This window comes from Larimichthys crocea, chromosome XVII (genome assembly GCF_000972845.2).
Source record: "Larimichthys crocea isolate SSNF chromosome XVII, L_crocea_2.0, whole genome shotgun sequence".
Taxonomy (NCBI): Eukaryota; Metazoa; Chordata; class Actinopteri; family Sciaenidae; genus Larimichthys; species Larimichthys crocea.
The window spans coordinates 20,279,587-20,296,912 of NC_040027.1; the positions used below are offsets into that span (position 1 = coordinate 20,279,587).

The following is a 17,326-nucleotide window of genomic DNA, read 5'->3' on the forward strand; positions in this document are numbered from 1 at the left end:
GGCCTTACATGTGTTTAGTGTGATCATTGTTTTGTTTTATCTCTCCCCTTTAACTTCTCCATTCTTTGTTGCTTTCCCTATTACAGGAATGATTTGGATGTCGGCGTTTCCTCTTTGCTTCAGCCTGGCCATCTGAGCCCAGCTGTTCGACCTATGACCGGTCCCAGCGGCAACGCGCTTGTCCCCTCAAATGACCATCTCCTCTCTCAGCTTCTAAGGCTGGAGACTGCGGTGGCAGCTAGTAACATCCAGCATGCACAGCGAACAGCTACAGCACCTTCCAACAGGTCACAGGCCAAGATGTCCCGCATTGAGGCCCTCAAGGCCACAGCTGCGTCCCTCTCCAACCGCATAGAGAGTGAGGCACGTAAGTTTGCTGGGGAGGGGATCAACTATGGTACAGCAACTTCAATAGACGTGGATACTATTTTGGCTCCAAGGCCCTCTCAAGCTCATCTTGATGCTGGATGCTGGGCAGAAACAGCTGCAACAGAAAATAATGACATTGCATTGAGGATCCAGAGGATTTTGACTAGCACAGGTCATAGTTCATTCAATGGCACAGCTCTTCCAGGAGCAGGCAATCTGCACACTCTCAGGGGACAGAACAGTTATACACCTGAAAGGAGAAAGCTAGTCAATGGCTTGGAAAAGGTAGAGAGAATTGATAAAACGTCACAAAGGAGAGGACATGGATTTACAGAGGATAAGAATCAGACAGATCTCCATGACTCAAGTGCTGGCTCCATCAGTGAGGGTCCTCTTCTGAGTGAGGGGAGTTTTTCTGAGGATGAGGCAAGCCCTCCTCAACCCTCCAGCAATCGTACACCTAGACCAGCTGACCGTCTGGAGGCGGTGGACTACTGCGCGGCTCAAAGAAGAGATTACCAGCGTTTGTCAGAGTTCCAAAGGGAGGCAGCGAGGTGCTCGGCCCTCAGCTCACCCTTTGTGCAGCATGATGGCAGCAAAGCAGCCTGGGAGGAGCTTAATAAAGGAAGCCCTCTAAGTGTGATCAACATTTTTACGAAGAACCTTCATGGCTATGGTCGAGGTTAGTTCACATTTTTTCTTTCAATGTCATTATTTGTGGCTACACAGCAAAAAAAAAATGTATATGTTAAAACCGTAGTGGTGAAACTACCAACAGATACAAGATACTGACCGTCAGTCTCAGGCAAAATCATAAATTTTCCTCCTCTATTCTGTCTCTACTTTGTCCCGTAGTGAGTGAGAGACACTCTCCCCCTGCCCATTCTTTACACTCTGGAAATGGCCCTGTAGACGCAGCAGTCTATGAAGATGATTTTGTGTCATCACATAGCAGCGGAGCCAGTGGACAGTTACAGAGAAGCTCCAATTCACGCAGGTAAGAGAAATGAAGTAGACATGTTTTCAAAGTGACCACTGGATGGCATTCATGTCACACAAATAGAAAGCTCATGCAGCTCTCACAGACAGCAAATCCCTCTCTGTATTCTTGACTTCATAGATTTTTTTCCTTGCAGGCTTTTTCGAATGAGGTCTCTTTTTTTTTTATCCCATGTTCGTTAGACCGAAACATTTTGATTGTTTTTGATTCAGAATTTTATTTAAAAGTGATCTTGAGTTTGATCATGTCCCTTTATCTCCTCTCTGTCAGCGTGAACAGTCATTTTGAGGAGCTGATGAGGAGGTCTCCTTATGACAAAAGTATAGGAGGCATCAGTTCCCACCATTCATCCAATCACTCACCACATCTTTCTTCTGGCTCACCATCCGGCTCCTCACCCTTCTCCAAACACTCGAGTAAAAAAAGAGGTGAGAATTAATATTTTTGCATGATTCCTGTTATGACTGAAATTTCAAAACATGTTTTTTATTAACAAGGTCTCTCTATGGTTAAATGCTCTGTTTTTGCTGTCACAAACCTCTCTCTTGCACAATATAACTGCTCCATTCCTCTGCAGGCACAGCGTCAGACCAGAGTGATGCCACTCTGGTGGAAGAGCAGGGGAGCTCCTGCTCACCTCCCTCAGAGGCATTGTCATCTGACTCCAGGAAGAGGGGTTCAGACAAAAGCTCTGCCCACAGCCAGGCCAAGAGTGTCCACCATCATGAAACTTTAGGAGAAACTACTCATCAAAGGTAATGACCTTCTGCAGACTGTATTGAAAGGGTTGTTTGTTACTTTTGGTTTAGTTGTTGATATCAAACTGAAGAGACTGTGCAGTGGTATCAGAGAGATGAATGAATGGTGAATTGTGTTCCCACAAGTTTAAATTACCATGCTTCCACTTGTCTCTGGTATTTCCTTCCTTCCTGGTTTTGAGTAACTTTTAGTGCAATACTGCTTTGTGGTGCGATTGGATTACATTAGGATATTTTCTGTTCTGTCTTAGATATGGTAGGTTATAGATGTTTCTTTTAGGGTCACCAAATGATTATATTTCTTTCTTTCCTGGTGCTTATTTAATTTCCTAATTAAACTTTTGTTTTCACTGAATACAGATTAATCCATTTAAAGTAATATTGAAATGAGCCCGTGAAGCCACAGTGTTTCCTTCCCTAAGTATTTCCAAACTAAACTAAAATGGAATTTAAAAATCTGCATGCACTCAGGGATGAATGGGCTCTTTTCAGCACTGGGTCATCTCTGACTCAGAAACCTCCACTTGGTATATACTGTAATTACCCAAAGGTTAATTTATCTGGGCATGACTAATTACTAAACTACTCTTAGAAAGCTGTAGTTGAGGCTGCCAGTCTAAACAGTCTTGTGGCTCGCTGTTCTGCTGAAGGCCTCTGAGTTTAAGCAGCTGTGTAGTGCCCAGCAACCAGTGGAGGCTGCAGTTCGACTGAAGACAGAATACACTGGTTGTTTTGTTTGGGGGGCCTGCATGGTGGTTGGTCGGGTCAGCCAGCTTCACCACAGCTTGGGCCTCCTGCCAGAGGAAAGAAGAGTTCTTTTGCTTTTAATCTCAGTGCCCAGGAGTGATATTTGAGCCCTCTAATGGTTCTCTGAAGCTCAGGTTGAAGATTCCTGCCATTCCGTGGAGCCTCTATGTCCTACACAATTAAAGACAAAGTATTCAGATAGGACTGTGTCCTCCTTAGCGCCATTTACAAAGCAGGTTGTTCTTATTTTACTTTGGAGGCGACTTGTGACAGAAACAATCTTAAATATGGTTTCTTTATGGAAAGTTTTCAAGGAGTTCTGGCACACTATATTCATATATGTCTGTTCATATGACAGCTAACTGGTTTAGTATTAACATCATGGTGTCATATTTGTTATAATGATATTTTAATTTGCTGCGACTGTTATCTTTGGAGTAAAACGGTGCAACTGTCTACTAACCGTAATAGGAAAGCAGCGTGTATCCTGATCTCTTCAGACATTGCCCTTGGCCTCTGATCATCTCTGAGCAGCACAATATAGCCATTCATAGTCTGGGCCTCTCACAGCAGGGTTTTGCTGCCTCAGTCAGTTTTCGGTTTTGCAGGACCAGGGGCCCCCTCTTTCTTTATCATTTGGTTAACCTGCTCCTCTGTTCAAAATGGCTAACCCACTCTGCAAAGCTTGTAACATACCTGTGTGTGTGATTTTAAATTTTTAGAAAACAATTAAAGCAATGTGTTATACTAAATGTCTTACTATTTTGTTTTTGTTTTTTTTCAAAAGTTAAAGTCATACATTTACCTACTACACAAACATTTTAGAAGAGGTGTTTTCTGGTTTCACGGTAGCATTTGATCTTTTATTAACTACTTTCTTGTTCTTTTTCTGAATGTGTTTCTAGTTTGGCACTTGACAGTAAGAAGTCTTCAGCAGCCAGGCCCAAACAGGCTTCTCCTTTTGGCTCACCAGACCCAGGTTCTCCTCCTGGTGCAGACTCTCCCAGTGAGCCAGTGAGAAGTGGCTCTCTAGGGACAAATAACCCAAACACAGGCACCACAGCTCGTAGTGGTAGAGCAGAGACCAAGACGACAGGTAAATAATACTTATTAATAATCAACAGATGTTTAGAAAAAAAAAAAGATTTCACAACTGCAAAGATGAAGATGGCAAATAAATGACAAAGTTGCAGATATCTAACCCTTTTGATTTTGTACATTTTACCTTTTTATTTCATCATTCGTGCAACATTCTACCAACATCCTGGTTTATTAACCTTTCTCTGTTCTTCCTTTCTCCCAGGTGAACTACAGTATTCACCTGCTGTCTTGCAGCAGCGCATGGCAGCAGAGCTCCAGTACCTGGAGTCCATTGAGGAGTCAGTCCGACAACTGGGGGACGTGGAGAGGCTTATGGGTGTGGCCATGGCTCAGCAGGAGAGCGCGTCATTAGCCCAGATGCTCAAGGTGAAGAGGCTGAGTGTTTAGTCAGGTGTTACATATCAGAAGTTATATTATTATTAAATGAAAGTGAAATTAATGACAGCTTAATGTTTTGATGATTTTAAGACAGACGCATACATTATTCTTTGCTTTTATGTATAAATTTGTAGAAGTTACAACATCTGCACTTGACATAATGGATCATACTAATATGAGTTATACATTGTTGAGTATTTCCCAATAATTGCATTTATCCGGAACTTAAATTAATTATTGATGCTGCATAACATCTACATAATAAATACTTTAAGAGCTTTTTTGGCCTCCATAAATGTCAGTGACTTACTACCTCACTAATGTCTGTATTGATGCACTGTATTGACCTGCTCTCTGAACTTTGACCCTGCAGGCCAAGCAGCAGCGCCATGAGCGTGACCTTTACGAGCTGAAGATCAAGGCTGAAAGGGAAGCCCTGGAGACGCAGCTCCAGATGGAGGAAAACAGGCAGAGAGTGGCCAGGGTACTTCTATGACACACACAGTTTATCAGATCACCAACAATATATATATATCTCTCTCATATCTTAGCTTTTATTTTTCTGTGTGTATGATACTTGATCCAGGCTCAAATAGAAATACAGGAAAGCTTGGCAGGAGCTCAAAAAGAGACTTTGGAGGGACTCCAGGAAGCAACTACAAAGATGATGAGTCAACAGGCTGAGGCAGCGCGGTACACAGCCGACACTGCCCGACACATCAAGGAGGTTAGTAATCACAGCCTTCCGCTGTGCCTGGAAAACAGCTTGTGTCTTCATTTCATAACAAAAGCTGATTGACTGTTGAGTTTCAGTAAAGACATAACAATAAATGCAGAGGAGGAAAGCATAATATCCAGTGTAAAACTCATCAAATCTTACATTTAATCTGTGTTGTGTTCTTTCCTGTAAGATGACAGAATTGGCGAGGTCGCAGATAGCAGGAGCTTTGGTTGTCCCCCATGTTGCCACTGATTCCTCCATGTTGGATGAGCGGGATGAACAGCAGAGCTCCTATTCAAAGCAGCAACAGGACAAAATTGACTCTGACAGGTAATCTTAAAACATCTGCCTTCTGTCTTACATTATGAATAGATCTCAACATCTCTAAACTCCACTTGTGTTGTGAGTTGATATTATGGCTTAAATTTAAGAGATTATAGTGCTTTGACTGATGACAGATGACCTCTTTTGTTAGTGGTAGTGTATCAGCATTTACCATTTTATTGTTCTGAATGTTAAAGTCTCTCCTGCATGTTCTCTTACAGCTTCCAGAGTGAGGTGTCGAGCAGAAGGGCCAGGCCAGAGGAACCCCTGTCTTCTCTGAACAGCCTTAGTCACTCTGACTCTCTATCCTTCAGAAGACCAAACCACAGGTACCAGGCCTCTCATTTAGCACCAGTTTCAATATTTTCCATTTATATCTGGTGAAGAGGAATTTAAAGGGAATCTGTTCTTTGTCCCTGTCCTCAGTGGAGCAGATTCAAGCAGCCACCATAGCCTATCGCATGTCTCCTCGGACCACAGAGGACGGACGAAAAAAGATGCTGTAGAGGGGAAAAGGAGGAAGGGGGGAGCTGAAGAGAGGACGGAGAGGGAAGCAAGCAGCAGCTCCATAGAGGAGGAAGTTCTCACAGCAGCCAATGAGTCCCTCTGCAGTGACAGCATCCCCTCTGTAGTAGATGAGAAAGGTATCAATACACAATCCACCTCTTGCCATCATTTGATTTATACTAGCACCAAAACTGTGTATGCAGTCTACCCACATATGGCACCTAAAAATCTTATTTTTGGCTCTCCAGGAGACAGCACATCAGTAGCAACAGAGTACTCTCTCAAGTTTGATGAGTCAATGACGGAGGACGAGATAGAGGAACGCTCTTTCCGCTCTCTGCTGCCATCTGAAGCGCACCGACGCGGAACTAAGGAGAAGAAGCCCCGTCACCATGAGGAATCAGAGGATGATGGAACCAATCACAACACAACATTGATTTCAGGGGCACACAATATCTTAAAGGTGAGAGGGCAATTTAGTCATATAAACATTTGCCAATGTCAGTGGTTGACAGTTGTAGGTGGCTGTGACCACTGACATTGATTTGATTGAGCAGGAGGTTTACGTCCGTCTTTTGTCCTCTGATGCACCAGTACTTGTCTCCTTACTTCTTTCTTCACCTTTGTTCTCCTGAAGTCTCAGGATGCAAACATGGCCTTCTCTGGTGGACAAGACAGCTTCTCACAGTTCACCATGGACATGGTGCGTCAGTACATGAAGGACGAGGAGGTAAGACTGCAGCACCAGAGCTCTTTGCTGCGTCTTCGCCAGAAAGCTCTCAAAGAGAAGACCAAAACTGAGCTGGCCTGGCTAGAGCACCAGAAAAAGAGGCTGAGGGACAAAGGCGAGGATGACAAAATGCCACCTATCAGGAAAAAGCAGAGGGGCCTTCTGCTAAAACTACAGCAGGAGCAGGTACATATTGGTGAAAACATAATGACATTAAGTAACAATTGAGCTTTGGGATATGCTCTGATCTTAACCGTTACTAAATAACCAATTTTCCTGCTATACTCCGTTTCCAGGCTGAGATCAAGCGACTTCAAGAGGCCAACAAAGCAGCCAGGAAGGAAAGGCAGCTGTTGCTGAAGCAGCAGGAAGAGATTGAGCGGATGAGAAACTCTACACTTAGACTGAAGGAGCGTCTCAAGTGTGCTGGCGGTGAAGCGCCACCTGTAAGTAGTGCAACGGTCACTGATCAGCTTCACAGCCTATACAGAGGAACAGATATATTTCAGTACTGTTTGTTCTACAGAAGTATAATCTTAATGACGTTGAGAAAGAAATGCTGCAATGTTCATCTTAGGCTCTTTTTTGTATTGGCTTTACTGATGCTTGGCTTGTCTGCATGTCCATTCATTCATCATCCAGGAGACTCCTGTGTCAGAAACCCCTGAGGCAGCCTCCCCCAACATGAGACATGCTGAGGATGTCCGCAGCCCCTCTCCCTCGCTCTCCATCTCTGGAAGTGAGACTAGCAGCATCATGCAGAAGCTCAAGAAGATGCGCTCTCACATGGATGAGAAGTAAAAATACTTTTATTTTGGTTTCACTCTGCTTACTAACAATTGAACATCTGAATCATCAGATGCTCCCTCATCAGTGTTTTTAACAGTGTGTACTGCAGGTGTGTCCTGTTTCCTTTTCCTTTTCCCTCGAGGTTTTCTAAAGATATTTTCTAAAATCAGTTGAATTTTTTTGGTTTGGCCCCCGTTCACAGTCCTTTAACACTTAATATGCGCTGAATAACACAGCTGCACAGTTTACACTTACAAGGGGGTAGCTCTACACTTACTAGTGCATAAGTATGTAAGTAGTGTATTGTGCTGTTTGCAACAGTATCTTTTTTTACATTCATTCTCAAAATTCCGAAATGTTCTGATTTTTATACATGGGAGCGACTAACCTAATTAAAACTAACCGGTGCTTGTCATCTTTCCTTTGCTGTCTATAATGCTGTGGATGTGTGAATGTGTGGATGTGAAGATAAGCATGCTCCATGTTGTTCTCCCTGTAGACTAGACAAGAATCCACATACTGCTATAAAAAAACAACAACTTCACATTTGTACAACCTTTAACAGTTCACTGTTACACTAAGAGAACTGACTTAAATAATTGAAACACTATGTAATCTTAATACAGCAGCTATACCTACAGAGGTATGATTATTTTCCAGATAAGTTGTGCATTCCATATTTTTTTTATTACAGCCGCTTCCTCTTGTGTTGACAAGTAACTGCATGTGCAAGTTTTAGACTTGGCTTGCAGCTTTAGTCAGGTGATTGTCGAGCTCCTCGTGACAGGGTTGCTCCAACAAGCAGGTTAATTGTTCAGGGTTTTAGGATTTATAACTTCTAAATCACAAGCCAATCTTCCATGGTAGCATTTCAAACATTTCTGGGTCCAGATATGTTTAAATTCATACTAGCAACACAATTGTGTTTGTGTTCCTATTAATGTTAATACATTATAAGGTTCACAATCACCATAGGACATTTAGATCACTCCACAATAGGATTTCGAAGAGGATCTGACAAAAACTGTTTAAAAATTTGTCTGGTCATGCTTTCATTGGCTTGCTTGCCATCCTTTCTAATTAATTATAGATCATTTCTTTCCTTTCCTGTGTCATTCTCCCTTACCACTGTCCTGCTGTTGATCATAGCCAAAGCAAAAGTATTCTCTACATCTTGACCTAACACACTAACAAGGTTGTTTTCACTTTATCTAAGACTGTAACTGTTACCTCACATTGTAATTTGTTTATGAATTAGAGTTACTGATGAATCATTTAACCTCCTCCATAAGCAGGTTTGCCAGTGATCAAAGCCCTGATCAACCCCAGACGCTAGTTTAAATGTTCATGCTCGTCCAAAATATTTTTAAAAGTAACAATTTTCTAACAGAAACCTGACAGGCTGGTGCAATAAACCCACATTTGCTCATACCACTCTTCTCTCTCCCTTTCTCTCTACTTGTCATTTCTCTCTATGTTTTTAAATGTGCCCCCCCCCCTCCCTACATTGTGTATACGTGTGTGTGTTGTTTGTTTCTGTACCCATGTTTGTGTGACTCTTTTGACTTTGTTGCGTGCTTGTGTGTGTTATAGACACTGTTCTCCTGTCCACTACTTCTTCTCTGTGTTCACGGCCCACCACTGGGCCTCCCTCAGTGTCTGTCTTCCCAACCTCCACCCTAAATTCCAGCTCTTTATCTACAACCAGTTGGTCAGGTACTGTACAGTGCTCTATATCTCTTCCCCCAGCACCTCCACCTAGCCCTGCCCTGCCTCACCCCCACCCCATGGAACATGCTTGTGTTCATCCACTGGCACTGGGACCTTGTAGGGGTGGGATGGTGAATGATGAGTGATTGGATTTGTTGGTTTGTGTGGGGTTCATTTCCTTTTATTTATTTATTTATTTTTTTTTATTCCTAGGATGGCTTTGTGCAGGGAGGTGTTTGAGTGAAAGCTTAAAGAGTGCCCAAGGAAAGCTGCTGAAATAAGCTAACCTTTTAACAACTTCACTTTGATTACTATTTAATATTCATGCAAACGTTGTTTGTTTGTGTCGTCAGTCAGGTAGTCAATGTATTTCCACTAGCATGTGCACTACAGGACACTACTCGTGGAACAATTTTTAAACCATTTTAATTTAATTTCAATTCAGTTTTGTGAAGGTTAAAGGTTATGTTTATTTTAAAAACAAAGCCTTCCTTGTTGAATGGGAATCTCAGACTCAGTGCTGGGATTTCTGTGGTGTTTAATTTGTGACTCTTACCTCCTTTCTTTCTTTCTTGCCTCTTGGAATGATTGATTGAGTACGTCTCTCCTCAGTGTCCTTCATATTGTGGCTGCTGACTGGTCAGCTCCAGCCCAATCATTGATACTAAATGTTTTGATATTTAACCACACTGTGACATGGAAGTAAAGGACTTTTGCAGAGACCAGACCAGAGATGGAGTGGTCTATCTCTTTAATGAGCTCAGTAAATCTTAACTTGCCCTCTTTATTAGGTAACTGTTGCATAGGATGGGATAATAAGTACAGATGGCCATTGGCTATAATAGAGTTTGGGAAGGCACTAAAAGAACCCCACCCCCCTCCCCCGCTTCCAGCCTGGTTCTTCAGTATCTGGCCTGTCATCAGTATACATTAGGTCAAGAGAAAGGCCTCTAAATTAGATCAAGGCTAAATAATACTGCACTGTAATGGCACCCATAGCTGTGGGAGACCACATTACACAACAGCTATACCTGACATCTACATCTGCAGAGATATATGTACAAGAGACCCAGTGGAAGTTTTTGAATTACAAATACTGCTGGTTTTGCAAGGCAAGAAAACCTTTGCATTTAAGTCTCGTTGACCTCATTGTTCAGTGGAGTACAGGCGGTTGAGGTGTGTGTGACTGCACCCAATCAATGTTCAACCCCTGGGTCTGCATGAATCTGACATCTTCACCGTTGTTTTCCTGCTCCTCTCTTCTCCCAACTGACATGTCATCACTTTATGTTTGTTTATTTGAAGGGTTCTCGTACACTTCTTTATTTGGATGATTATTCCAGGGAATGAAATACGTAAAGCATGTATTGGGTGTGTATGTGTGTGTTTTCTTCTCTGAGTGTTGGATAGCGGTTTGAGGTGAGTTTGAAGTGATAAGTGTATGTCCAGGTGATTTGGGTGTGCTTACTTCTGTGATGTCATGTTTAACACTCCTGATGCTTAATGTCTTTGTTCTACTTCTCTTTTCTCTTCATACCTTACCTCAATCCTTCAATCCTCACCACCCATCTGCCTCTTTCCTCATTTTCCCATTTGCTCACCTACCATCTACAATCGCCATCTTCAATTTCTTCATCCACTCCTTCCTCGTCTCTCTATCCTCTTCTCTCTTCATTCTTCATTCTTACCATCCCCTTTCTCCAGGTTCCTCACAAAGCGGGAGCAGCAACTTATGCAGAGGCGTCATCATGCCGAGGAGCTGCTGCAGTGGAAACAGCGGCTGGACCAAGAGGAGGCAGAGGTCCGTAGGATGGAAAAGGAGGCCCTGGCTGCATGGGACAGGCAAACACCTCGGGACAATGACATGGCAGAGAGTCAGAAAAAGGAGATCTCGGACATGAGTCCCAGCCCAAGTCACCATCAAAGCTCAGAGCCCAGAACTGACAGCGAGAAAGGTGAAACAACAGGATCCTAGACGTTTTTTTGTTTGTTTTCAGGTTTAAAATAAAAGCAAAGTAAGACATAGGCCATATGTTATTATTTGGCAATAAGGTTAAAATCAGTCTGTGCAAATAAAGATGACATGTTTATCTGTTTTATGTGTTTTCAGAGTATGCGAGTGAGGACAACTCTGTGACACCTGAGTCCAGTATACACACTGAGGAAATGGGGTCCCAGCAACTAGGAAGCCCAGCTTCAGTACAGCCTGCATCGATCCCCGAAACACCTTTGACCTCTGTCCAGTGCAGCCCCGCGAATTACACCCAGGACTTCACTTCAGCTTCTCAGTCACCGAGCAGACAAGTACGCACCAATGTGTTTTTCTTTCCTTGTTGTATTTAGTCCCATCTCTTTGATGGTAGCTGAGTTGATTTTTGAGCGCAAATATTGTTACTCTAGGACTGTCCTCGCATGCCTAAGAAAGTGTAGTTTGCTATTGTGAACACATTTTTGTCAAATTCATCTTAAGGAGATCTCTACAGATGATGTATACATTATTTGTAGCTTCATATTGTTTGAGGGACATGCAAGTAGATAAATATGCATTTGTCAGTTTACTGTACATGTAAAATATGAATCCAAGTATGCCTCTGTTAGTCCGTCTGACTGTTTTGTTATATCCTAAAGTAATATTCCTTTATCTTCCCCTCCTCCTCCTCCTCCTACTCCTGTTTAGTCTCTCCAGTCTCCATTCAAAGGCAGCCACAGCCCCACTGCCTCTCCTTCAGATGGTAGCAGCAAAACCAAGATGCAGCTTCGCTCCTCCTCCCGGAACGCCAACCAGGCCCGCACTCAACTAAATGACTCCCCCGTGGCCACGCAGACTGGTGAGTTACCCAAAGACTCAACACGCATACACTGAATCGTTAACATTTTTGGAGTGTTTAATAGTTCCTGATAGTTCTTCGAGAAGATAGAAGAGGGAAAGCAGAGAGAGTGGACATAATGCAGCTATATTGCTGGCACTGTGTAGTCAGACATAATGTGATGCTGCCAGGAATACATTATGCAAGCACTTCCCTGATACCTAACCTGCTTAGCTGTGTGATAGGAGGAGAGAACACTTTGCATTGCACTTAGTTATCGCACAAGCAAAGGCCTGGCCTAGTATTGTAGTTGAATATTCTTTATTCATTTTCAGGCCACTGTTTAAACCTTTAATCATTGTACTATTGTTTGTTCATTGTGTACTAGCTGAAGGAACATGCACAAAAATAACACATTCTTGGTAAAGAAAATGTACACTAATCTCTAAAGGATTGGGTTCGAGTATGCACAAAGTTGGATTATTCTTTGCTAATCAGTTGTCTGGCACTGGTTTCACATTCTAACTGTGATTTATCATCTAAATTTCCTTCAGAACCCATTTCAGACCAGAGTGACATAGAGAGCCGTATCAAGGCCCTGAAGGAAGAACTGAGAAAAAGAAAGTTTATGGCCTACCAACTGAAGAAAGAGCAGAAGAAAAGGCACAAGGAGCGGCTGAAGGCACAGGAGGCCAGTCTACTGAAGCAGCTGGAGGTAAATGCACACGATTGTATTTGTGCGTTTATCAGTGTACTGTGTAAGCAGATTTTTTTCATACCTTAAATGTTGTTTTCCTTTCAGAGCTATGACAACTTCATTGAGAAAACGAAGGCAGAACTGAACAAGGAGCCAGACTCTACACCTGATACAAAGTCCCAGATCATAGATTCCATATCAATTGCAGAGCAGTCCAGTATCAAATCACCTGTTCCCAGGTACCAGAACAGCTGTAAACATGACACTCTGTTGCCAACAGATCTTATACTGTGAAATAGGTTAGTACAGATTGGTGTTGATTTCAAAGCAAATTCCTCTTTTTCAGGTCTGAAAGCAGCAAAATCTCTGACTCTGGAAGAACGCAAATTGATGCCTCATTAGATCACAGTGAGTCATCATTACAAATATATACTTGATGTACGGTATTTCATTTGGATGACTGGAATTGGATATTCTAATAATAATGTGACCATTTCCTATTATGATAGATGCCCTTCATCAACCTGATCGTAGTAGATCCACCTCAGTGCCTGAAGAACTGTCTGATGAAGACCCACCAACAGTCACTCCAACTCCAGTGCACGGCAGCCCAGAGCGTCCAACCTCAGAACAGAGGAGCCACCTGTCGACAGAGGGTCTTCTTAGACCTTCGTCTAAGGAAGCCCAGGCACAGATGAGTGATTCTGTGGATGAGCACATTGAGTCTTATCAAAGATCTGACATTCAGGAAGAGCTGGATGTGGATGTAGGCTCCATAATTGAGGACCGACATTCAGAACATCTTCTCAAGCTAGAAAAGGAAGACCGACTTGACTCCCAGGAGAAGCTTCCTTCCATGAGTGAAGAACATCGATATTCTCCATCTGTTAGCCGGGAACAAGAAAAAGATCAAAAGACGAGTGAGACATCTGAAGCTGAGGAAGCTGTAAAATCTACCCCTACCTCTGTCTTGCATGACTTAGTTGCCTTCTCTTCAAAGAAGGAGGCACCCATAAAGGATGTGGAGGCCTCCTCTCCCATAGTAGATAGCTATCATGATGACTTTGAGTCATCAGTGTATTCTTCACCCAGGGAGGAGCATCATAGTTCCAAGCCTGGCTCTCGCATCTTAGATTCCCCTGTGGAGATCAAGGGTTTGACAAAAGACTCCCCCAGCAGAGCCACACCGTATGACAGCCAGGATGAGGAGGTAGAGGAAGAAATAATTGAAGATCTGAGTCACCATTCGGGTATTAGTGGGGGTAGCTACCAATCTGAAATACTGCTAGATCTTCATAACCAAACTCAAGACTCCAAACATGACGACAACAAGGACATTGTTAGTTCCAACCACTCTACACCCATCTCCCCTTTGCAGGCCCCTCTCTCTCCTGTCATAGATGAAATGTCAGGTTTTATCATTGGAGATCGCGTTCTTGTTGGTGGTGTTCAGCCCGGCACCTTGAGATTCAAAGGCCCAACCAGCTTTGCTAATGGCTTCTGGGCTGGTGTGGAGTTAGACAAGTCAGAGGGGAGCAACAATGGCACTTATGACGGAGTGGTATACTTTGAGTGTGATGAGAGCCACGGTATCTTTGCTCCTCCAGACAAGATCACACACCTGCCAGACAAGTTTGAGATCTACACAGACACCACGGAGGATGAGGACTCATTCTTTGATGATCTGGCAGATAAAGGTGGGGATAAACATAAAACCGATGAAGATGAATCCCAGAAAGTCGGAAATCTGAACAGTAAAAACGAACAAACATCTCTTGAAGTCTCTGGAGATAAAAAGGTTACAGATGAGTCCGATCATAACTCTGGAACCCACCTCAATTCACAGCATTACAAAGAATCTGATCATCCCATTTCTAATGGCAACACTAGGGACATCATTTTGGAGTTCGAGGATGGACCAACCACCCTCCTCATCTCTGACATTGAAAAGATTGGCCTTGGGAAGCAGAGTCAGAAGGACATTACTACCCTTGATAATAGAGAAGACGTAGAATCTCAACACCAGTTTACTCCTGCAGAGCTTTCCACAGATATCAGGGATGATGGGAGAGAACAGAAAGGTCTACTGGACACATATGCAGACAAGCTCCTCAACAATTTTGTTAAGGACACTGTGATGCAGTTTGCTGAAATTAAAAAGGCTAAAGAGCAGAAGATAGAAGCCGCCAACCAGATGAATGGAGACCTGTTTGGGGAAAATGTTGAAGAAGAAGAATGGTTCTCTTCAGCAGAACAAAAGGATGGACTGCCATTCTTCTTACCTGCAGAAAAAGAGGAGCTGTCTTCTCCAGAGCTGTGTAACCGACCGGTGAGTGTATATTTATGACTCTTTGGTAAAACCTCATAACATTATTATGTCTCCATCTGTATTCTGTAATAACAGATATATGAATCGAACTGTCAGTCAATTAGATATTGATTGATATGATTGAACTGTGGAATGTTCAATGTTTGGAAACCCCAGTAATGACATGAAGTTACTGATAAACAGTATTTGTCGATTTGACCTGGGGAGCTCTTGTTTTCGTTATCTGTTCAGCCAAAGTCCAACTTTATGTTGACAGACTGTATTGAATTTGGTGATCTTTGCTAGAAACTGTTTTCTGTCTGACACATCAGAAAGAAAGAAATACTCTTTAAGACCAGATCGAAACCATGATTTATAATGGAACTTGTTCTGTCACGGTGAAGTTAGATATTTATATTTGTGGAAGGTTCTAATCTAAACCTGGAAGTAGGAAATGAAATCAACTTTTTCCTGTTTTTTTTTCTCCCCCCAACAGGAGAGTCCAGTGTTGGGGGCCAGTGGTCAAGAAGAGCTTGCCAAGCGACTAGCAGAGCTGGAACTGAGCCGTGAACTGCTCGATGAGCTAGGTGACGATCAGGACTGGTTTGATGAGGACTTTGGCCTCAGCTCCCGTAGAGAACAACAAAGGCTCAAACAGAAACAGAGAGAGGAAGAGGAAGAGGCGAGGCTGGGAGTAGGAGGACTGGGGAGGTCTAGCTCATCAGCTGGAGCAGCCCTGGGGGGGCTGGTCTCATCACCAGGTGGGGAACAGCAGGTAAAGACTCCACCTAGACCTGAGCTACCTCTCCCCCTTCCTCCCAAACTTCCCGAGCAGCCTGCCATGGTTGTGCCCCACTCAGCAACGGAGGTGGAGAAGATGGTCCATGCTGCCACTCAGGAGATCTGGGAGAGCTGTGGCCTGGGGAAGGAGGGAGCACTGACCCTTGCACATCTGCCAAACCCCAAACCTTCAGAAGTGTATCTGGGTATAGAGGCCAGCAGCCAGGACCAGGAGGCCTGCATCCGTAGCTACAAACAGGTGAAAAGGACAACTTTTCAAAACATCCATGAAGGTGTCTATATAAAGAACATGCAGCCCAGTGAAAGTTTAAATACATGTTTTGTATTTTGTTTTGTAAAACATCAATCTGTAAAATTGAAGAGAAGGAGGGGAAGAGCATCCTTGACTGACTTTTCATCCCTCTACCAATCACACAGCACACAACTGTCAATGCCCACAGCAGCTGGGCTTGCAAGTGCAGTCTTACAGACAGCACTTACTCATCTGGCACTCAACCTCAGTTGAGTGCCAGATGAGTTCCCATTATTCAGCACATTCCTTGTGGTTTAGCATCTTAAAGCTTTCAAGGCTACACAGCTATTTCAGTTGCTTTTGACTTCAGACTCCTCCAGATATTGTTTTACTTGGTGAGATGCTTTGCTTTGAATGGAAACACTTGAGGTGTTGGGTAGTAAATATTTCTGACATGTTATCCCACTCAATTATGTTCACCTAACATGGGATTCTTCCACCTGAGAGACCCACCCACTGCAGCTTTAAGCTTAAGTATCTCGTTACTCTTTTCATTTCAGGCTGTGTATGACCTGACATGGGAGATGCTTCAGGAGATCTATGCTGAGGACCCCAATGCTGATCAGCCTCAATGGGTGAAACCACGTCGAGTCAAGTCTTCCTCCTTCCATAGAGTGAAGACACCTGGAGACATCACCAAAGTCCAGGTACAGTACTGCAGGACAATCACCACCAACAGAAAGAGACCCATGTTGAATATGATTGAACCTTCAGTGGTTTGTTTCTTATCATCCAAAATATCTGGAAGTATAAACAAACTTTAGTTTTTTAAATTCTCCTTGATTTATCATCTAGTTTTTATGGAGTTCCTTGTCACATGTGATGAGATGTTATATTTTGTTTTGTTTTTTACTCTGTCCCAGGAGTTCATTGCAGCAGAAGTACTGAAACTGTACGGCCTGACAAAAGATCAGAGCCAAAAGACTGACTGGCAGAAGATGCTCAAATTTGGCAGAAAGAAGCGTGACAGAGTCGATCACATACTGGTAGGTGCTAAAATCACATGTTTGTGGTGGGGGGCCTTTGTACATTTTACATTTTTCTGTCACCAGGACAGACTACATAACTCACATGGGTTTCAATTTGGGGTTTTTTTTCTTCTGGATGGCAACAACGGTTTTATATATAAAACCTTTAAAGGTTTGACATGTTTAAATTTAGAATTGAATCCTTTAAAGCAGAACTTGATCTGAATAAAAAAACCTGTTAGCACTATAGTTCCTTCTATCCCCCATATAGTTCCACACATGTAAAACGGTGTGTTGTTGACATTTACCTTTAGTCATG

General features: G+C 43.0%; 1 protein-coding gene across 3 annotated transcripts in view; it reads left to right on the forward strand.

Annotated features, from left to right (window-relative positions):
* Positions 1-17,326, forward strand: part of cep350 (centrosomal protein 350) — a 32,042-nt gene that overhangs the window by 11,191 nt on the left and 3,525 nt on the right. For 2 of the 3 annotated variants that reach the window (XM_019256833.2, XM_019256834.2), the window contains exons 12-37: positions 87-1,051; positions 1,225-1,366; positions 1,640-1,797; positions 1,947-2,124; positions 3,780-3,970; positions 4,178-4,341; positions 4,727-4,837; positions 4,940-5,080; positions 5,265-5,404; positions 5,620-5,727; positions 5,825-6,042; positions 6,154-6,368; positions 6,543-6,821; positions 6,932-7,081; positions 7,278-7,432; positions 9,018-9,140; positions 10,839-11,089; positions 11,245-11,438; positions 11,812-11,962; positions 12,496-12,656; positions 12,744-12,877; positions 12,985-13,046; positions 13,148-14,967; positions 15,443-15,985; positions 16,540-16,686; positions 16,903-17,025. In XM_019256833.2, the coding sequence (XP_019112378.2) occupies positions 87-1,051; positions 1,225-1,366; positions 1,640-1,797; positions 1,947-2,124; positions 3,780-3,970; positions 4,178-4,341; positions 4,727-4,837; positions 4,940-5,080; positions 5,265-5,404; positions 5,620-5,727; positions 5,825-6,042; positions 6,154-6,368; positions 6,543-6,821; positions 6,932-7,081; positions 7,278-7,432; positions 9,018-9,140; positions 10,839-11,089; positions 11,245-11,438; positions 11,812-11,962; positions 12,496-12,656; positions 12,744-12,877; positions 12,985-13,046; positions 13,148-14,967; positions 15,443-15,985; positions 16,540-16,686; positions 16,903-17,025 (7,024 nt within the window). The remainder of the gene's footprint in view (positions 1-86; positions 1,052-1,224; positions 1,367-1,639; positions 1,798-1,946; positions 2,125-3,779; positions 3,971-4,177; positions 4,342-4,726; positions 4,838-4,939; positions 5,081-5,264; positions 5,405-5,619; positions 5,728-5,824; positions 6,043-6,153; positions 6,369-6,542; positions 6,822-6,931; positions 7,082-7,277; positions 7,433-9,017; positions 9,141-10,838; positions 11,090-11,244; positions 11,439-11,811; positions 11,963-12,495; positions 12,657-12,743; positions 12,878-12,984; positions 13,047-13,147; positions 14,968-15,442; positions 15,986-16,539; positions 16,687-16,902; positions 17,026-17,326) is intronic. The other variant, XM_010743840.3, reaches the window with a different exon arrangement.